Source organism: Pollachius pollachius (assembly GCF_949987615.1).
Source record: "Pollachius pollachius genome assembly, chromosome: 3".
NCBI lineage: Eukaryota > Metazoa > Chordata > Actinopteri > Gadiformes > Gadidae > Pollachius > Pollachius pollachius.
The window spans coordinates 35,805,795-35,827,852 of record NC_136936.1 but is presented as its reverse complement, the minus strand read 5'-3'; the positions used below and the strand labels follow the sequence as shown (position 1 = coordinate 35,827,852).

The 22,058-nt window shown below is 46.7% G+C and overlaps 1 protein-coding gene across 4 annotated transcripts; it reads right to left on the bottom strand.

The window, feature by feature from the left end:
- Positions 1 to 305: 305 nt before the first annotated feature.
- On the bottom strand, positions 306 to 21,680 carry mcm3ap (minichromosome maintenance complex component 3 associated protein). Of its 4 annotated transcripts, none has more exons than XM_079731972.1 (29): positions 21,624 to 21,680; positions 19,807 to 21,424; positions 19,204 to 19,463; positions 17,775 to 17,856; positions 17,307 to 17,442; positions 16,170 to 16,369; positions 13,333 to 13,472; positions 11,561 to 11,758; positions 10,825 to 11,093; positions 10,134 to 10,296; positions 9,414 to 9,574; positions 8,955 to 9,241; positions 8,404 to 8,705; positions 8,176 to 8,276; positions 7,811 to 7,942; positions 7,424 to 7,537; positions 6,806 to 6,958; positions 6,453 to 6,650; positions 5,954 to 6,022; positions 5,714 to 5,848; positions 5,284 to 5,437; positions 4,681 to 4,948; positions 4,198 to 4,295; positions 3,462 to 3,852; positions 2,664 to 2,969; positions 2,369 to 2,498; positions 1,902 to 2,093; positions 1,571 to 1,721; positions 306 to 958 (listed from the first exon to the last, which is right to left on the bottom strand). In XM_079731972.1, exons 2-29 carry the CDS (start codon positions 21,332 to 21,334, stop codon positions 782 to 784), a joined length of 6,495 nt encoding a protein of 2,164 aa, XP_079588098.1. In that variant the 5' UTR covers positions 21,335 to 21,424; positions 21,624 to 21,680; the 3' UTR covers positions 306 to 781. The 4 variants fall into 4 exon arrangements, with proteins under 4 accessions (XP_079588098.1, XP_079588097.1, XP_079588099.1 ...); XM_079731971.1 differs by having other exon boundaries at positions 21,591 to 21,674; XM_079731973.1 differs by having other exon boundaries at positions 21,587 to 21,657.
- Between the last annotated feature and the right edge of the window lie 378 nt (positions 21,681 to 22,058).

Sequence of the window (22,058 nt, the reverse complement as noted above, 5' to 3'; positions counted from 1 at the left end):
TTATTTAGGACTACGTTTCCCTCTTCGCATTGCAGTGCCTTCCGATTTGGTAGTCAGTGGAAAGATATGAGCAGGGGCTTAGCTAGCCAATCACTAACCCGCTGGGCGGGGAAAGGGGTGGGTCTTTCTGATAACCCTCCAATAAACGGCTTCGAAAGGCTATCCAGAAAATAACCTCGGACCATGGAGTTTCATCACTGTGAAGAAGTGCACTAGCGATATCAACTCTCTCCAAGATGAGCAGAACTCAATTAAATAAAACATCAAATACACTTGCATAAAAAATACGGTATTTAATATGACTGATAAGTACATGCTTAAAAAATAGCACACTTAAGTTCTTATTTCCTTCTAATTTGATACATCCAAGTCCAGAAAAACATGAAAAACACAAAATCATATCCATACGTTGATAAAACATCTCTCAGAAAAGCATATTCTCATTTTATAGACAACGCCATGCAGAAAGCAGAAAGACAAAAATACATATATACACAAACAAAAACATTCAAAAGGTTTTACTAATTGTACAGAAATGAAAAATGGGAAGGAAAACACAGGCCATTGGTGGATATGTCTTCCTTCCATAAGACTATTAAGCTATTTTAAAACAAATTAAAACACACCTGGCATCTTAAGAGGAAAGAAAAACGACAACTGACATTTCCAAGAGCCCTTCTACATTCTTGACAGGCTTCCCTTCCACTCCACTGAGGGCAGTTGGTGGTGGCAGAACACTAGCTGCTGGGTCACATGACATGAAGCAGTTTGGGTCATGTGATCAGTCGTCCACGATGCCCAGCATGCCGTCAAGCCTCAGCCTGCAGGCCAGCTCCTCCTCCTGGCTCCCTAGGATCTGGCGCTGGATGTCCCGGAGCCTCTGCGCCATGGTTACCGGGAAGGAACCGGTCTGGCCCGGTCCGTCGTCAAACGTACAGTCCTCCGAGGACTTTGCTTTCTAAAATGATATACAACAGATGCTGGTCACTATGACAATCACAATGATAAACTGTACAAATAACTTTATTTATTTGTAGGCTTTTTAGTGACTTTTCTTTTATCAAAAGCAACTTACAGTGAATCCAACATTTGTTTCCATACATGTCCTACAGGAGCAGTTAGGGGTTAAGGGCATTGTTGCTCTTGCTACAGGTAGACTGTGGACATTGGGGTTTGAACCCAGGACCTCTCGGCGAGGAGTCAAACATCCTAACACTAGACTAAAGTGTTTTTCAACCTGTAGTATGCGTACCATTACTGTAGGTGGTATGGGGATTTTATTATGGAATAGACACATTTAACTATTAATTAATTTTTAGGTTTTATGTTAATTGTGTTTCTGAATGAAAACCTGGCAGCCTGTTTGCTTTTTCCTTCCAATGTTCCCCACGTTACCATGTGTATTTATTTAAGAAGTGTATTTACCTACTTTTTACCGTTTGCATACGAGTTGGTACGCAAAATGCCTTGATGATGACTTGGTTTTGGAACCACTTCACCTGACTATCTCAACCCCATTAACGTGAGTTATTATTCAAATCACATTAAGATAAATGTAGGACCATCATACTTTTGTGAGTGGGGCTCTCGATGATCTGGCCTTGCTCGAGGGCACGGCGGGCGGGGATGCGGAGAGCAGCGTGGAGGAGGGTATGAACAGAGGCATGGACAGGCTCTCCGGGGGGTCGGAGGTCAACCAGCGCTTCAGCTGCTCAATGCTCCTGCAGACAGACAGACAGACAGACAGACAGACAGACAGACAGACAGACAGAAAGGAGAGAGACAGACAGACAGATGCAGAGAAACAAAGACATATTTAGATTTACAGTGAAAAGTTGGTCTTGACTCAAGATAGTAGTCATACAGAGGCCTAAATGGTAGGGTAGATGTAGGGTCCATACCTCTGGCTGTGGGCCTTCTCCTCCTCCAGGCCGCGGAGCACCAGTCCAGGCAGCAGCTCCTGGGCTGAGGAGGTGTGGGTGATGTCCAGGCTGGCGGTGGAGGAGAGGGCTGGCTGGGGCGCTGCCAGGCAGTCAAACAGCCTTTGTCTCAGGGACAGAGAGCCAGGGGCCCCCTCGCTGGCATCGCAGCCTCTGGTGGAAGGGAGAGGTGAAAACCAAACTGAAATATTAAAATACGCTTGGCTAATCGGCGACCAAAATGTAGCCGACAATGTACGTCAGGCCAATGCTTTCAGAATATCATAGGAGAGCCACCAAGCAGATTATTTAACTATAAAAAAAACGAAAAGACAGAAAGTAGATGTGGTGCCTTTTGTAAAGTGTGTCCCCAGAAAGGTTGAAATAATCCAAACGCCGACCTAGAGAAATAAGCGTGGATAATGGGGTTGAACACGTGCTCCTCTCACCCTTCTGTATGCAGCCGTTTCTGCCGGTGTGTGAGTCGGACCGCCTGGCTCCACTCCTCAGGGGGATCGAAGTGCTTCAGGGACTCTGTGAGGAAGTACACCAGCACCTCCCCGTCCTCCGTCACCGCATCTGATCACACGCAAAACAAAAAACACACCCAGAAGATAACATGAGAACGTGCGGCACTACATCAGTGAATAGAGCCCCATGATCTCAATGGAGTGCTTTCTTCTTAGGTCAACACATTCAGCGGATAGGGGTCGGACATTAGGGCTCAGACCAGGGGGATCGTACCCTGGCAGAGGGGCAGGTCGGGGCTGGGCCAGTCCTTCAGCCTGTGGTCGATGCACAGCACCAGCAGGTCGTCCCAGGGCACCTGGCTGTAGCCGGGCCCGTGGCGGTCGTCCCGCCCCCCCCAGGACACGCGACGGGGCGACGAGCGGCGGTGGCGGTGGGCGGCGGGGCCCGGGTGGTAGTGCTGCTGGCGGACCCTCTCTAGGAGGTTTTCCAGCCGGGACCCGAGGAGGGGCCGGCCGTGGGGGGTCCCGGGGATCTGGGAGGCGTAGCGGAGGACGGAGGACTGCAGCTGGGACCAGCCGGCTGTGGAATAAGGAATAAGATCAAGACGTACGTTAATAATCCAAGGTGGGAGGTGTGGGTGATTAATCAAATTTTGAACGCGATTTCGATTTTAGCGTCAAACGATCACAAAATTAACATAATCAGGTTTTTCGATTATTTCGTTTTGTTTTATAGAACAGCTGGATACATATCTGTACATCATTTTAGATTGGAACATTTTCTTTTTGACCATTTTGTGTATTTTCTTAAGGCGAAATTACAAAGTTCTCAGTTGCATAGTTTTCTTTGGGAGAGGCATGATGAATAAGTGCAACATGTTTTCATACTCAAAAATAATCGTTTGAATAATCGTGATTTCAATATTGACCAAAATAAGCGTGATTATGATTTTTTCCATAATCGAGCAGCCCTAGTGGGTGTAACAGAGCAGGACAGTAGTAGAAATTGAACGCGTAATGTAATTTCATTGGACTAGATGCTATTTGGTGGAGCCTCTGCTTCAGTGCTCACCGGTAGAGGACGGCATGTCCCAGTCGGGGATGCTCAGGCCCAGCACCGCGCTGCGCAGCCAGGCCAGGTGCTGGGCCGAGTTCCAGCCCAGGTGGGGCACCAGGTGGCGGGAGTCCGGCAGGGAGAACTCCCCCGGGGGCCAGGAGAGGCCCAGCAGCTCCGGGGAGGACACTGCGTCTGCCAGGTGGGCCAGCACGGCGTTGTACAGGCAGACCACCGGCGCCGGGTCCAGGGAGGGCAGGCCGGCTGAGGCCCGCTCCCGGCGCTGGGCCTGCAGGCGGCCACTGAAGTGCTGGCTGAGGCCCGCCTCCACAAACTGGACCAACGTCTGGCAGGAGAGGGGGCGGGGCAGGGGGGCGCGGGCCAGGAGCCAGCGCATGGCCTGGGTCAGCTGGGCAGACGGGGGGTCACAGGGGGTTAGGGTTCAGGCGGGAAACTGTAGGGAAGTGCCCCCCCCCCCCCCCCCTCCGAGAGGTGACATGGGTCTTGCATGTCTCATTCATTTAAGTAATTTATTGTCTAACATTCAAGAAAATGGATAATTTACGTTGACTAATTAATAGATAGAGCAAGGACAGTTTTTTTTTATTTAATTATGAATAACTATTTATATGTTTACCTAAAAATGGTTAAAAAAACGGCAAAGACCATAATGCTTTGCAAGGTAAAAGATCTTTCAACTATTCGAGGTAAACCATTGATTGTGCTGTGCCGCATGCAGGTGTGTGAGGGCTACCTGGTGGGAGGCCTGCATGTCGCTGGTGCTCTCCGGGATGTGGTAGAACATGTGTTCAGAGATCAGGCCCTCCTCGACCAGGGTCTGCAGCATCAGAGCTGAGGAAGAGACAACCCACAACAAGGTCAGGAGCCATTTACAGTCATTTATAGACCCAAAGACCTAAAGACCTTCTAATATAGGAGGGCATTTAGTTAGTTCTAGTTAGCATTATACTGATTTAGCTTTACTTGCATGTTCAGTTTTAGCCCTGTAATTTGAGATTTCATGAATGTTTTCATGAATGCTTTATAAATTGAAATAATAATTATTTCATCAAATAAGAAGGACTAAGGATATTTATTTAACCACAAAAAAAGAATAACGATAAAAAGATGAAGACAACAAATTTACAGCAATGTACCAGGACTGTAATCAAAGTTTAAAGGTCAGAATATCTTATAAGCCCTATTTCAAAATGTCCCACTACAGGTCATCTTATACCTTCTTCTAGATTGTGCGTTTCACTGGTACTGTGATGCTGGGATCCCGGTACCAGTATGACCAGTGGTAGTGGGCTGTGCCACGCGTTGGCCTGCTGGAGCTGTTTGAGCTGGAGCAAGGCCGAGAGCAGGGGGACGTCCTGGTCGTCCTGCCCCTCTACGGGGCTGGGCAAGGCGGGGAGCAACAGCAGCAGAGCCCCCGTGCCCTGGAGCTCACTGCTCTCCTCCATCCGGGAGAATCCCTCATCGCTCAGAGGGCCGCGGGACACCTTGGGGGACAATAAATGGGGGACAATAAATTACACTGGGAAAAAAAAAATGACGCGGCTCCACAAAAGAGAAAAATTAAAGGCGAAAAATAAAAGTGATTAAACTAAATCCGTCACATTTATCAGCAGTGTTATGCATACCCGTGCAAGGATATTTATGCAGTCATAGTTTACAAGCATTTTATTTGTTTTCATGTTAAAAACAAATTATTTTGCATTTCACATTGCTCACGTTGTATGCTCCTTATTCTCCTAGTATCCATCTTGGTTCTAAATGCTAGCTGGGCGGGAGAACCGATGGTGGAATACTGCATTCAGTTCAGAAGGGAACCTACCTTGATGCTGAGGTGGACCTTGTGTGCTCGCTCTCCAACCTCCTGCAGCGCGTTGGTGACACACAGCGTCTGCAGCGTCCCATCCACCTGCTTCTCTTTGACCTCCAACCCCTCTCCGCCTCCCAGCTTCACCTCCAGCCAATCAGAAAGCACCCTGGAGAGGAGGGCCACATTGTTGAGCCATTTATCAGACACTAAACTTCAACCCAACCCAAAGCGATTTAGAGGGGAACCGTGCAGCTTGCCTGTTTCTTATATAATAGAACATGCAAGTGTATTGAAAAAATTGCGGCATGCAAAGACCATCCCATAAATGTTTGACCCATGAGGTCAATGGTCCAACTTTTCTGTGCTATTTGTTTCATACCACAATGGATGAAGTCCATTTAACTGATGGAATTGGATCTCATGTTGGTATCGAGCTACTCACCGGTCAGCCAGGCTAGCGACACTCTCGTGGTCACTGGGCAACAGCAGGGTGGCCTTCCAGAATATTCTATCAGGGGGGTTTGGGATGTTGTCCGTCACCAACCCCGGCAAGTCCAGCGGAGCCCACACCGCCTCACTGCAACACACACGCACACAAACACGATGAGTACAGCGAGAGTTTCGTCGTGCTGAGTGCCAGTGGTGTGTGGAAAGAGGGAAAGACAGAGAGCGGAGTGCTTACTCCAGGAGCTGCTGGTAGTAGTAGTGAACTCTCATCTGGTGGAGGGTTTGCCGTCTCATTCTCAGCTGCCTGTGAAACGGGGACATCGTCATATATGGTTGACGATAGCAGAGGTGCAACGGCTTGATGAATTCAAATACCCAAACAGACAAAGTGACACAGTACGCTAACTAGTCTTGTTAAAAGGACATCTATTCCAACTGAAACTAGTCTGAGAGTAAATAGAAATAAAAAGTGCATTTAATGCATCTTGTGAGGGCTAGGGCATTAGGGATTCTGCATAGTTACTACTGCATACTATACTTGGAAGTTATCAAGAATGCATAAAGAAATAAACACAAAGGCTTCCAGTACTCTGAGATTGTACTGTCAATATAATACATCTTGTGCGGGCTGTAATAAGGATGGTATACAACCATGAGGACTCGTTCTCCTCAATATGACTTAAGTGTGAAATATTTAACAGTGTAGAGACAGGCGTGCAGGCAGGCTGGGGTACCTGGTGCTGGAGAGGGTCATGTCCCCAGCGTTGCCCAGGCTAACTAGCCCGCGGGCCAGCTGGGACAGAGAGGGCTGCTGGGGAGCGCTGGGGGCCAGGGCCCACAGCTTGCAGCGGGGGTCCACGCCACAGGGGGCCGCCGGGAAGCCCCGCATCTGCCTCTTGAGGCGCCGCCGCACGGCCACTACGTCACGCCACCTAAGGAGGGGGGGGGGAAGGAAGAAGAACGTGAATATCCTTCAATTAACTAAACACCTCACAAAAACTGCTGTGAATCCCTCATCCTTTATCTGCCTGAAAAGATACGTCAGAAATCTCGTCCTGTGCCTTCCACGTCCCCTCGGTTTCAGTACCTTTTGATGTACTTGCGGATGTGCTGCAGCTCCGCCTCCAGGACCTCCTCAGCCAATAGGGTGAGCTCTGTGTCCAGGGTCTCCTCCAACAGGCCGGTGCAGACCTGCTCTGTGCACAGTGCTTCCAGCTCCCTCTGGTCTATCTCAGCCTCCCTGGAACAGGACACATGGAGTCAGAAGCAGATTCACATCTACTGCAGGCAGTTGTTCACTGCTGTGTGTCAGCAGATGAACTCCTATTTAGCAGGCTAGTATCCAAAGGGAGAGAGATTTATTTGAGATGCATGTCATGAAGGAGCAGGTAGGGGTTAGGGCCCCTTGCTCAGGGATGACTACAGGTAGGCTGAAGACGTAGAGGCTTGAGCAGGCAACCCTCCGCCCCGAAGACGCCCCAGCCGCTAAACTATTCTGCCCCCTTCATGGGGAACCCTTAGAACCCAGCAAAAGCCATTCTGGACACTAATCACAGATTGCGAACTGCAAACAGTGTAGTGTTCTGCTTTGGCCAGAACTTGTGTGAACTTGCGTCATCGTAGATCTGAATGAATGTAGGGTCTGAGGTCGAGGTCAACGTCAACGGTATGAGGTCATTAAGGGTGGTATCTCAGCCCGTCTTACTGGATCTGTTCCCTTGCGGTCTGCTGGATGGTCTCGGCCAGGACGTCCCTCAGGACCTCAGCAGCGAGAGAGAAGCTGAACTGGACCAGGAAGGCCTCGCACTCCTGCTTTTTCCTGCAGAGAGACAGAGACAAGAGAGAGAATCATAAATGGTACACTGCAGTTATGATTGCAGAATAACATTGAATGTGGTCTGTAATGTTTAATTTGAAGGTGTGCAGAGTGAATGGTTGGGACAGTAAATAATAGGTTTGTCTACAACAAATAATACCTTCCAGCCTGCACCAAATGTACCAAATAAGTTCTGTTAAGAAGTTTATCTGATTCATTACATCTTGAGCTAAATCAAAGCATGAATGAATCATGTGGTGATGAGCTGTGTCTTACCGAGCCTCCTCTATCCGGCGTTTTTCCTCGGCAACACGTGAGGCTTCCAATTGGATCTCGTCAGAAGACACTTCCTGTAACACCTGGCCAATCACCTCGCTCAGGACCACCTCTACCTGCACATTGCTCTCCCTGTGGACCAATCAGATTCAAGTAAACAGCGTAATATACAGTCCAGTACACACAATATACCCACTTCTAATCACTTAAAGCTTAGGCTTATCAATTCTCATGCATTTACTGTTCCATTACAATACATCTGTAATGACTATTTCTTATATCCATGTCAGCACTGACTATATCAATTTTTCAGGCACTAAAAGGTGCTGAACAGAGTGTGTGCTTGAGGGTATCTCTGAACTTACAACAGAGCCACTCTGGCGTAGTGTGCTCCTGCACTGGACACCTCTCTGACCGCCGAGTACACCTCCTCCTCCAGGATGCTCTCCACCACAGACACGATGTCCTGAAGGACAGACGAGTCACAACCGTAAACAACAGCACTTTTTCCTTTTTTATCTCAGGATTCACAACATCAATAAGTGCTTCATGTGACCGTAAACCCAGCAGCTCTACACGTTTGAACATCGTACCTCATCGCTATATGCTGGTGGTTTGGGCGCAGGGGGCTGCACTGGCAGAGGTAGGGGTGACGGGGCTTTGACGGGCTGGGGCGGGAACAGAGGCTGGAAGAGCTGCTGGGCGGGGTTCACCGGCATGGCCAGACCGCTGGGGGGGAAGCCGGCCAGGCTGGCCTCCCCTAACGAGGGGCCAGCACATGCAACAGCCAGGGAGCCAGGCTGGGCCGGCTGCTGGTCTCCAAACAGCCTAGACGGCCGCGGCGGGGGCGGGGCCTCGACCTCCTGCAGAGCCCTGGGGTCCTGAGCGAACTTGGCTGAGAGGGCGGAGTCAGATAGGGAGCTGTCACATGACACATGAATCCTTTTGTATTTTTCATGATATATGTGAGTCTTAAACAGTCAAATTAAATATAATTACATTTATAATCAACATTTTCTGAAGAGTCAAATTATATATATGCTCAAGGCTATATGAACACACCTTTACTTAACAGAAATTACACGGTTTAACTTAATGGAAAGATATACAATTATGTGCATCTCTCTCATCAAAAGTGACTTACAGGAGAAGATGCTGGTCTCTGGACCCGCTGCCATGGCAACAGTGGTTGCGGTGGCGATGGGGGCTCGATATTGGCTGGAGGAAGGCTCTGGGGGCGTGGCTCCCTCTCCTCGGTACCTATTGTTGCCGTCAAAGCTGCAGACGGGGATGTGCTGGGGGGGGCTTGGGAGCCCCCCTCCGTTCACCACCTCTCCGATCAGCACACACCTCTTCCCCAGGATGAACGCTGACTTCTTCAGAGACAACGACTCAGGGTCCTGGTAGGATGTGCGGCTCAGCTCCACCACACTACAGAGAGGTCAAAGGTCAACTCTGAGCAGTACACAGCATTTGGTGTTGCCTGAAAGCAATGTGGTTCTTTGGCAAAAATGTCTGTCTTTGTTTACACTCAGTGTCTGTCTGTCTGTGTGTACATATAAAACCATACGAATATGCAGTGGAGAGGAGCGCGTCCACTCACCCGTCACTGACCACCAGGCCATACTGCTGGACGAAGTTGGACGCCGTGTCAACATCTGGGAACATCAGCATCCGGGCCAGGTCCTCCACGGGGAACGCTGTGGACCGCTGGGAGCCCACCGTGTGGGCGATGTTCAGGGTCAGCAGAGCCTTGGATCTCACCTGGACACGCACAGACAGACAGAGGGACAGCGAGACAGATGGAGAGAAACACAGACAGACCAGCACACAGTAATGAAACAGATGTTTATTCACCAGACCTGGTTGTGCATTCATTTTATTTGGGATTTCCCAATATATGAATTGTCATGGATTGCCAATAATGAAGGTTTTTGTACCATTTCAATGCAAAGACTAAACCGAAATATCAATATCGGTCCAGAAATTCCATGGTAAATGGTAAGAATGAAGTCTACACTCCTTTAGGTTTTCCATGTAGCACACACACTCTGCCCAAAGTGAATATTATAACACAGATTCATGTCAATAAGAAGCAGATGGGGAACTGGGCAACTCGCAGAAGGATATCTATAGGTTAGGCTGCGGACATCGGGGATCAAACTCAGTACTTTTCTGCTGAGAATTGTATATCCTTAGACATTGCACTGTGCTGTTAAACATTGTAACCAACTCAATTAACTATGGACAGCTGCAAAAGATAGGGGAGTCTTTCAATTGCGGCATTCTACAGTCAAAGAACGTAAACAAGCTGTTATCCCACCTGGTTGAAGTATCGGTGGAGGAGGCAGCTGGCCAGATACGAAGCACAGTTCACCAGCTTGAAGAAACGCACAAAGTTGTTGCTGTTGAGCGCAGTGAACGCCTGCACAGCAAACTTCACCTCCGGGGAGTTACGGACCTCGTTTCGGAACTGCTGAACCTCCCTGCACACCACATGTAATATATATGAGATGAATATGAGAACTTAGTTGTACATATAGTTGCATATACGATGACGAGCAGACATACATGAGCACAAAAGGAAAGCAAAAATCCGGAGGCTTGTGGCCCCAACATGAAGAATACTGTCAGGGGATTTCATTGACGGGAATCAACTCATATTTGATAACATTTTGCATCTCAAACTAACTGATCAATCCAAGCAGTTGTCACAAACCTTGTCTATGATCAGCAACAGTGCTAGATTGGGATCTCACACCTATCATCAGCCTGTAGCACCGTACCTGGCTAGCTGACTGGTGCTTTCCTTTCCAAAACATACTTTTGCATCATCAAATGTAACATTATAACTATCTAAATAGGCCACTTTCTACTTTTGATTTACATTCTCTTTGAGTGTCTTTAAATGGGATGCCTGCCGGTGCCTAGGTGGAGCGCTCTCGACGTCCTCATGTTTTAAAGGCGCTCTATCACTAGATGAACTGACTCATCGGTTCATTCCAGGGCCTCACCGCAGGGTGTCCCCCTCGTTGAGGTTGAGGAGCACGTTGTACAGCCGGAACTCGGCCTCCCGCGGGCAGTAGACCTGGCGCTCCGACAGGTCCTGGTACATCTCCTTCAGGCTCTGCAGGCACTTGGTCAGGTTCTCGTTGTTGATCTTGGGTTCGAACGTCATCATGCTCTCCTCGCACAGTTGGTGGGCGCAGTGCACGTGGAAGCGGGTGCACTTCTCGATCAGCGCCACCGTCTCGGGGCAGCAGAGGTGCTGCTGGATGATGTCCTGTAGGAGAGGGGGGGGGGGATTATTCATTATTGATAACAATGCTCTATGGTCATCTTGCTTCCTTGGCAACGTGCATGCAGGTGATTGTTTGATACTGTTCCTAGAGTTTCTCAGTTTGCGTTATTGCTGGAGGATAAATGCTTCGATTGGATTACTGTGACAGATCAATGTTCCTTTTAAATTGGTTCATGTATTGACTGAAAAGCAATAACTTATCAATACAAAACAAATCTCTGCCTGAGAATTGCTGTTGTTAAGGTAACGTTTATTTGCATAGCCTTCATTGCAAAGTCTTAAATGGTCTCCAAAGGCCCAGATCCAGGAAGCACAAAAGCTAGCACTTAGAATCACCTATAAACCGCATAGGCACCCAGTGGGGAGAGGCTTGTATGAATGAATGTATAAATGTATGGGTCAGATGGACTTGTCATCGGAAGTTATGGCTGGTGTCGGTTTGTGCGTACCTTGCGGATGCCCCTGGTCCGGTTCCAGACGAAGTCGTACCAGTCCCGGTAGCCGTCAGGGCCCTGGTCCATGACCTGCGTGACCAGGTAGTCCATGGTCATGCTGAGCACAGGGAGGGGCCGCAGCTCGTGGGGGAGGGGCTCCTCCTGGTCCGCAGACGACCTGCTGTACTCCTTAATGGCCGCTCGGTGGTCCACCTGATTGGGTATAAAACGGCGAGAAGAGGACGGGGCTTCAGCATATCCAAATCCCACACCTCATTCTCCAAGCGTGCTGCTCGACTCGTGCAAGGTGTGTGAGCGCCTTTTGGAGTACACCATTTGAGGACATTGTTACCTTGATTTTAGTCATACACTAATTACCTTTTTAGACGCACTCAATGTGCGGGCAAACAAAACAGTGACACATCATATAAATGTTTTCAGGCTGGCCAAAAGACAGTAAAGTATGAAATCAAGTCAAATGAAAGCAATATAAAAACAAGCTTAAGGCTTGGTCTCAATACCTTTGCTCCAAGCAAATTCTCAGCCCTACGCCTCGCTGTTGCGCGTTCACGCGCAGCGAGTCATGTCCCGAAAGCCATTTTAAGGTAGGGTAAGGGGTAAGGGGGAGGGCTAACATCCCCTCGAAGTTTATATTTTCGATGGGCACCCTTGCAATGTTACAGTTGTGACTTGCTCCCACAATACCTTGCGAGAAAATGGAAAATCAAGAAAAATCCTAGCTAAGATGGCGGGCGAAAAGATGTGACAGGATCGAAAATGTAATGCAAGTGTTTTCTATGTTTATAATCATTAAATAAATGATGATGACCATCGCATTATCATTATGCCATTTTAAAATTATGTACGCATTTTCTTTATAACAAGCTCAACCACCAAAACTCCCAGAGCAGAGCTCCCGGACTCACGCCGGGGGCTCCGCAGGCAGCCCGACCCGGGCAGCTCGGCCGCGGGCTCCGCAGCCCGGCCGCGGGCAGCCTGGTCGTGGGCTCCGCAGCCCGGCCACGGGCTCCGCAGTCCGGCCGTGGACTGGGCAGCCCGGCCCCGGTCCATGGCCGGGGAGCTGCCGGGCCCACGTCCGATTTTGTTCAACAAAATGGGACAATGATATCCATATGTACCATGTTCTAGGGACTCCAGGTTGAAGATAAGCTTTGATCCCCTGCCAAGTAATGCATTAGTTTGTTTTAAAAATGCTTATTAGCCTGGAGAATGGTGGATCAATGGGATATTATCATTTTTTATAAACCAGTGTGTTTTTTCATTTATTTAGAAATATCTATCAGTTGTTATATATTGTACATAACATGTGGCCATATAACCCAGTTCTGCCAGATAATTCCTTCTTATTTGTTATTTGTTATGTTTTCTTTCAGGAGATCATTGAGGCCGCTGCCATCACAGAGCTGTTCCCTCTACCTCAAGCACCTCTTCTGCATTGGTAGCCCTAAGGCCCCCAACCCCCAGGAAGATAGAAAGATTAACCATCCACTGATGGTTTAAAAATCGACCGAGTTAACGATAAAATGTGATGGTTGTTGCCTTTTTGTAATGGGCAATATTAATATAGTGAAAAAAAAACGTCAACGACTACTAATGACGTACTGAAACTGGGTCTTGAAGGGTTGTCTGCCTATTTCTTAGGGGTAGGGTTAAGGGGTAGGGTTAAGGTGGAGATTTTGGTAGAGCAAAGAAAGGGGATTGGGCCTAAGTGCATTGACCCACCAAACAGTGATCATCAACGGCCGTGAGACCCAGCGCCCCCTTACCATCTCCGTCTCGGGGACCAGCTCGAAGCAGCTCAGCTGGTTGCGGGTCTCTCTCATGTAGCGCTCCTTCTCAGGACACATGTCAGGACACGTCCCCACAAACACCTTGGACAGGACCAGGTCTGTACGCTTGGGACGCCCTGTAGGGAATATGTTAGTTTAAGATTAAATCCCACCCATGGTGGGAGTTGTATTATAAGAGGGGCAGATGATAGCATCGTGGATAGGGTCAGGGTGTTCCCAGGCGATACCCCAATGTCTGCAGCCGAACTTGTAGGTGACTTTGAGAAAACGCCCCTTACCCTTCTGACTCCTTGATGACATACATCGAACATCACTCTATGCTACATTGCAAGTCACTTGATAGAAGCGTCTGTTTATTAAAGGGTAATTCCGGTGTAAAATGGATTTTGGATATGTTTTGTATGATAATGAGTTGAAACGTTCGTTTTGGAGCACAAAAACTGTATAAAGACGCTTTCTTCAGTTGGCTGTTTTTAGCCGATTCTAACAAAACGCTATAAACTTTGAACGATGGGGGCATTTGTTATGGTAAACCACAAATACTGATTTGTTATGTTTAGCACCGTGACTGCTAAACACACTGCCTGGACTAATGCAGAATCTATACTGCACAGGCTATATTTAGCATGTAGGTGCTAACTTTGATATATATGGTGAAGCTTGTAAGATCAAGAGACTTTAGAATGTGTGATTTACGCATGAAGACCAATGTTGTTATGTCCGTTTGCAGTTTGTTTACGTCAAGGCTGGTTCACAGGCGATTTGTGTGTGTGAGTGTGCGTGGGTCTGGGAGTTTGTGTCTTTGTGTGTGTTTGCCTTTGTGTGTGTGTGTGTGTGTGTGTGTGTGTGTGTGTGTGAGTTTGTGTATGTGTGTGTGTATGTGTGTGTCAATCATTAGAACTTGCACATAGCTAATTATAAATGCAAAATTGCATTACAAAGAGCTTTCAGGAGAAAAGGCACAACAACAACATGTGCGCTTCCCTGTGTTCTTTCGGTGACATGTGTCTTTGTCCTTCTCGTGGGCAGGGGAAGCCTCCCACCCCCTCTGATGAGGATTTTCCAGCCATGACTAAGGGCTTAGAGCCTCTAGTGGGAGCTCCCCTCCCCAATTTATCCATGGGAGTGGCCTGTGTGTGTGTGTGAATATATATATATATATATATATATATATATATATATATATATATATATATATATATATATGTGTGTGGTTTTGGGAAGAGATAGAGGAAGGGTTCTGTTGGTGTGTAAAAGACCGTTGTCCACATTTCTATAATATATATTGACGTGTGTGTGTTTGCGCATATGAATGTGCGTATGAGTGTGTTCATAATACCAAAGCGTGACCCATCAGGTCTGTTTAATCATCAGTACACTAGCGCATGGCAACGTCTCGGCGACAACACCAAGCAAGGAGCAGATATTGGGTTGGAGGGGCCCACTGGTCAGGTGCCGTGGGGCCCGTGGGGCCCGTGGGGCTCCTGGGGAGAGTGATGCTGTACTGGGTGACCTCATCCTCCTTTCCACCACACATGCCACAGCCCCGGCTCATTTCCTGAGGGCTGGTAGAATAGGTAGGGCCTGAGCCAACTCTGGCTTTCGCTGCAGTTTCTTGAGAAATAGCCACACATTGAGGACCCATAATAACTCCTTCACTTCTCGCTTTCTCCGTTCATTTGTGCCTTAACATGGTGCGTACATTTTGTCGATCCAAACCTCAAACATGGATGACTTCTTCTGACTGAAGTTAAAGGGTAATTCCGGTGTAAAATGGATTTGGGATATGTTTTGTATGATAACGAGTTGAAACGTTCGTTTTGGAGCACAAAAAACGCATATAGACGCTTTCTTCAGTTGGCTGTTTTTAGCCGATTCTATCAAAATGCTATAACCTTGGAACGATGGGGGCACTGGTTATGGTAAAAACTAAATCGCTATTTTAAACCACTTAAAAGGCTAAAAGTAACCCGATACTTCTTTGATAGTACAATAACGGTCTTAACATTTAAAACGAGGCATTGAGAACTTTGTAAGTGTACAGATTGTTTATTAAAAATGACATTTTATACACACAATACCATCGTAGATCAACCGCCGACGCCATCTATCGATAAGTAGATTGGCGAACACAGAGCTTGCGTGTTGCTGACGGATGTCACAATCTCTGTGTTCGTCAATCTACCTATCGAGTCTTAAAAACAAAATGGCGTCGACGGGTGATCTACTGATGGTATTGTGTGTATAAAATTTCCTTTTTAATAAACAATCTGTACACTTACAAAGTTCTCAATGCCTCGTTTTATATGTTAAGACCCTTATTATACTACCAAAGACGTGTCGCGCTACTTTTAGCCTTTTAAGTGGTTTAAAATAGCGATTTAGTTTTTACCTTAACCAGTGCCCCCATCGTTCTAAGTTTATAGTGTTTTGATAGAATCGGCTATAAACAGCCAACTGAAGAAAGCGTCTATATACGTTTTTTGTGCTCCAAAACGAACGTTTCAACTCGTTATCATACAAAACATATCCCAAATCCATTTGGACTGGACAGTGTAAATCCTTTGGATTTACACTGGAATTACCCTTTAACTAAATGGTAAATCAGTTCTATGTGTGTGCCACTGAATGGGTTTTAGGAACATGGTGAATATAATTAGCTGTTGATATTTAGATCTGTTAAAATAGCATTCATTCTATTAATAAATAGCATCAACAGTGAGAACAGGTCAACATAAACAAAGCAGAGATGTTGTTGTATGACCAACGAAAAGGTGAAATAAGGAGTAATGTGGAGTGGTTCGTGGCTTCACCTTGCCGCATGATCTTGTCCCGCTGCTCAAGGAGGCGGTACTTCTCATCTGCCGTTTCCGCTGTCTGGCCAATCAGGGGCAGAAGAGAGGAGGGCACGGAGCGTTCGGAACTCTGCGATTGGCTGTCGGAGGAGCCTTCCTGTTGGGGATCGCTGTCAAACTGCAGGGACTTGGCAATGGAAGGCTTTTTCACTGGAGAACTGCAAGGAAACACAACAAAAGGAGTGCAACATTGGAGGTTTAACTTTTGGTCAATTTGTATTTTACATTAAACCAATACACATATGGTCGTTAAGGGAATGGTTGGCTTTTTTTTTTTTTTACCCGCCATCCACCCCCTCAAAACATTGGGGGACTCTGCTATTATTATTTTTTTAATTGTTTTAATACATTTAATACATTAATAAGTTTTCAAGGATTAAACAACAGAACAAAAAATAGAGCTCTCATACAGAGTCACCTCAATCCTACAAACAGACAAACACAAATAAAAACAAAACAAAAACAGACTAGTTAAAAATAAATATAAATATCCGCAGCATCAGGAGTTGTTGTTGTACATATTTGAGGCATACTTATATAATTACAACTAACAGATTATGTTAGCATGTCAAGAACTTCGTGCCGACTGACTGCAGCCCAATGAGACAAAAGTTGTTCATTTTTTCCATTCTTATCTGCAATGTGTGATTCTATTCTAAAATTATGTTTGAGAAAGTGCTTCAATCTATTTATATGTAAGAATTCAGCTGATTTGGTCCTAAATATAAATATGGTAATGGTTGGCTTGATTCTTTGAGGCATGTCCATATAACAAGTGCATCCTTACAAAAGGTTAAGTTCGAGAAACAATCATCTACCTCTACAGAATACACGTCTTAAATCAGATCCCAAACTTCTATTTGCCACACTTTGTTCAAATGCATGCCTATACTATCAGAGCTATTATTTTACCTTTATAATTAAATATTAAATTACTGATTGTCTTCAAAATGTGATCCCTGCCTGAAAAACTCTGAATGGCCTTTGTGCAAGGAAAATAAATCTGACTTGCCTAGTATTTTTTTTTGGTTTCACAGGTTGTGTTAACAAATATTGTATGTAAAACTATTTTGTGTGTGTTTGTGTGTTATCTACCTGCGAATCATGCTGGCCGAGCTGCTCAGCGAGGAAGCCCTGGTCTGGGGCCGGTGTTGGGGGGAGGAGCCTGAATGGGACTCATCAGGGAGGTTCTTCCTCTCCGCCTGCTCCTCTCTGTCGGGCTCCCCGGGACCTGGAAATGCAGGGCGACGGCGACATTTTAAGAGTTAATATCCGAAAGAATGTTGAGAAACATTTTGTTTACAGACTACAAATCCCAGAGCCCTTGTCTAAACTAGAGTATTAGTAATAATGATATAGTAAAGTAACAATGAAGTGTGGAAACATTCCTATATATCGGATCACTGGAGTCATTTTAAGCACATCCGGGAGGAGACTCATTAGCAAATATATTCAATAGCTATGGATAATACAAAAAAAACACATTTCTAAGGAGACAATATTCATGGTTCAAACTTTAATGGATAAGAACTATGCGTGGGGCTGGTGGGGGACAGTTCTTACTTTGCCTCTTCCTTGACCAGAAAATCTGGAGTTCATGCCTTTGCAGCGTTTTGCCCTTCTTCTTTGCCTTTGCTGCAGAAGTCTGAAAGAGAAAAAAGTTCTTATCGTAAGACCGTCAAATATACTAAATAAATCAAATTAAGGTACTAATACTCAGGGGTTGACACTTAGGTTTCAAAAGCACTTGCCTACCGGGCAAGTACAGGTCATGTTCAATTTGCCCGAATGTGATGTTCACTTGCCCAAATTTAAATCAGAATCGTCAACATGCCTCTTTCGGCCAGACAGGCCTGGTTTTGGGGGGCTCAGAAAACTCATCCTTGCTCAGACTGAAGCTGAATGTTAGCTTCCACACGTGTTTAAAAAATAACAAACTTCTCTTTGTTTACTTATTTATTGAACGGTCACATTGTGCCATGAAGTGATTTCAGTCTACTGTTGCAACCCATTAAAGCTATCACCCAGTTATATGTAGACCTGCATGATTTTATGCAAATGTACATAACTAAATGCCCAAGGTAGTGGCAAAGACATGTCTTTTTGAACTTTCACATTTCTTGTAGGTCTAACTGAATTATCACAATCCCGTTTCTAGTAGTGTTGTCAGTCACGATACTGGATTTTCTAACTTCGATACTATACCTGGAAAAATATCGATATTCTATACCATTTTCGATATCAGGGGAATTTTTTTTTCAGAAAAGAGTATAGTAAATATAGTATATCTCCACAACTGCAAGAGCGATAATGTCATCTTGGTGCCAAGAGAAAGATTGTTGCGCAAGTGAAATATTCAATGTGGACAATACTTGGTTAAAGTGAATAAAGCCATGGAACACAGCATACGTGGAAGATAACATTTCCACCTGAAGTAATTATCAGTTGGTCTTTATCAGTTGGTAGCGCTGTCTTACTATGAGACACAAATAAAGGTAGATATCTTACAATTTGTCAATTTGACACTTGACACCTCTATTTAAAGTTCAGGGCAAATATAATCAAATGACACCAAGCCAAACACTCGAAATACATATATGGCCACTAGATTGCGCTGAAGAACATGTGATCTGATTGAAGGCAATATACCTTGATTGTAAACACCATGTTTAGTTGCAAAATGTGGCCCAAAAAAGTGAAAGTAGACAAGAGGAGATAGGTCCTGATCCCTGAGAATTGCATGTTGCCATTGTAATGCTGTTCTGCCAAATATCTCCACTCTATAGCAACCGTTTGGCATTACGGCTCCATAATGGACATGCTGCGATGTGCAAGTTGTATCATTATTATCATTCCAACTTTTGTAGTTCATTGTGTTTTCTTCCTAAATCATTGTCTGATTTATTATCTTAAATAAAAATAAATTTAAAAAAATTACTCTAAAGCAAATCTGAACAAACAGCGACAGTATCTCCACACCACCCAGACTTACATGGTCCTGGAAGTGAATGATGGCCAGGTTCTTGTTGGGCCGACAGAACACCCTGCGGACCTTCCCGAAGCGGCCGAAGTGCTTCTCCATCACCTCCTTCTTGTTGAGCGCGGGGGGGACGTTCTTACACTGGAAGGCGGTGCAGTCCGTCGGGGAAATCCCCAAGCCGCTCTCCGAGCTCTCGCTGCGGCGCGTGCGACGAGCGGGCGTGACCTGTTCAGGCTGCGCCCCCGCCTCCGGCTCTGGAGTCTTGGCTGAAACTGAAGCGGGGTTGAAATACGGTTTACTGAGAAGGTACCACCTCACAGTGGCAGTCAATACAGTACATAAAATAAAGATTTATACAAATATACACAGATATGTGTTTTTAAAAAGGAGAATGTTACTATACTTAATTGGTTTATTTAGCATATTGCGTTTTTACATTTGTATCTATTCCATACTAATAACTGACTGTCCTCATCTCTAAAGTCAATCAGGTTAACCCAAAGCCCAAGAAACACTGAGACAAGAAGAACAAGACTGGCACAATAACAATAATCCGTACATCCATCTGAACACAACCCATGTGACCCATGATTAAAGAGAACCCTAAGAGCTCACCGGAGTCCCCAGCCTTCTCCAGCACTTCCCGGATGGGGGCTTGAGACCGGGGTGGGGCGGCCCCCTGCAGGACAACCTGCCCTGGGCCTTCCCCACTCTCCCCCTCCCCCCTCTCGGACGCCGGACCCTCCTCTCTTCTGGCGCCGCCCAACGGGTTCTTCATCAGTCCGCTCATCGCCCGGCCGAAGAGCCCCGCGGTTGGGCCGCGCGACCTCAGCAGGGCCCTCTTGGGCGGGTGTCGCGAAGCGGAATCCCCCGCGGTTGCGGAGCTCTGGTCCTCCGTCAGCAGCTTCTCGGAGCCCGAGACGGACCGTGGTTCCGGGTCCTCCTTTCGCTTGGTGCCTTTCCCCAGCCGCGAGAAGACATTGGTCTCCAGCGCGCCGCCCTGCTTGGCTCCCTTCACCTCCGCGGCGGGCTCGGGTTTGGCTTTGGGTTCGCCGAACGCCAAAGTCTGGCCAAAGACGGCACCGCCAAACAATGTTGCCGCTTGGGGCTGGATGACTTTGGCGGAGAAGCTGAAGGAGGAAGGGGTGGTTGGCTGGGCCGTGGTGGTGGTGACTGCAGTGGCTGTGCTGGAGGGGGAGGCTGGCTGAGAGAAGGTGAACTTTAAGGCGCCGGTTGAATCGCCACTGGTGTCGGTGGTCATTGGGTCTTTATGGGCCTGGATGGAGGGAGCTGCGGTGGGTTGGGAGAAGCAAAACCCTAGGGTGCCACTCTTTGCTCCAGTCAGCAGAGGGAAACCAGTGGCGCCAGTGGTGGTGGCTGTGCTACTGCTCTCCATGGTGCTGGCAGTGGTCTGGGAAAGCATGGCTCCAAAGGTCTGAGCTGGCCCTGTGTTGGCAAGGGGATTGGTCGTTTCTGGGCTAGCGTTGTCAATAGGCTTGAACAAAACTTCATTGGCAGGCTTGAAACTGAAGTCAGTAGATCCGAAGCCTTTAGCCTGCTGGGCTACACCCTGGACTGTACTGAATGTGCTGGCATTCACAGTGGTGGATGGCTGACCGAAGGCTGACTGTCCAAAGCTTGCTGCTTGGGTCGAGACAGGCGTATTGGTGGGGACCGTAGCCGACGTCAAGCCAAAGCTGGTGGGTGGTTGGGAAAACCCTGGAGTCTGACCGAATGTGGACGACTGGCCAAACTCGGGCGTTTGCCCGAACCAAGCTTGGCCGGAACCACTTGTCTGTCCGAAAGCTGGAGTGGAACTGGTGCTAAACCCTGAGCTACTCTGTCCAACAGATGGCTGTCCGAAAGATGGAGCCTGGCTCATTGGGGACGGCTGCCCACAGGACTGCCCGAATACAGATGGTTGTCCAAAAGCCGGTGTCTGTCCGAACATGGAACTGGGCGCCTGGTTTAAATTTGGGGTCGGACCAAATGTGGACGACTGGAAAAAAGCCATTTGCTGAGGCTGACTCTGCCCAGTGCTCTGCTGTCCAAAGGCGTGGAAGAGGCCGGGCGGCTTGTTTGTGTTGTTAGGGGCTTGGAAGGCGCCCCCTTGCGAACCTCCAAACACATTATTTTGATTCATGATCCTAATGGCAGCAAATGACTGCAGTCCTCAGAAACATAAACAGGGCAGATGCCCAGTTTTCCGACGTGTGGTTCTCAGTGCAGCATCCTATAACAATAAAAGAACACATTTTATCACGAACGATTGACTAAACATTGAACGTTGAGTGAGCTTGACGCTAGCAGAATGCTAAAGCTAAACAAGTTAAAAAGTTAAAAGTTAAAAACGATCTAAAATATCAACAGTTATACGAGTACAAGTTGAATTTACATACAAAACCAAAACGTAATAGATGTAAAAAGCACACGTTTTTATAGTTTTGAAGGAGATTATTCCATTATTCGGAGGCTCGGGTCCGGTTCAGCTCACAATACGAGAAACTTCCGGTTCCGTCGGTGTCCCCAAATTTCACTCCCCGCCACAAACCAAGTCCGTAAGAATAATACCAATCATCATAATTCTGAAATTATGCATTAAATATAAATATATCTAGAACATCCTCGTTTTAATCACTCAAAATATCTCACAATAAAATCTAAAATAAATATCAATAATACCGGGGTAATATAGGGTTTAATTTTAAATTATATTAAATAGTTTGAGGGGTATGAATTGTTATTAAATAAAGTGTGAAGGGTATGAAGGGTTATTAAATAGAAAGTGAAGGGTAGGACGGTTAATAAACAGAGATTGAGGGGTAGGAACTTCGGTTCAGCCTCCGGACCACTGGGTGGCGGTAAAG

Excerpts from the sequence above, each read along its gene's own strand:
- mcm3ap (XM_079731972.1), bottom strand. The coding sequence starts at position 21,334 with ATGAATCAAAATAATGTGTTTGGAGGTTCGCAAGGGGGCGCCTTCCAA. Across the intron at positions 17,443-17,774 it reads CTGGTCAAGGAAGAGGCAAA|GTCCCGGGGAGCCCGACAGA; the intron begins GTAAGAACTGTC and ends CTGCATTTCCAG. Across the intron at positions 959-1,570 it reads CGAGAGCCCCACTCACAAAA|AAAGCAAAGTCCTCGGAGGA; the intron begins GTATGATGGTCC and ends ATATCATTTTAG.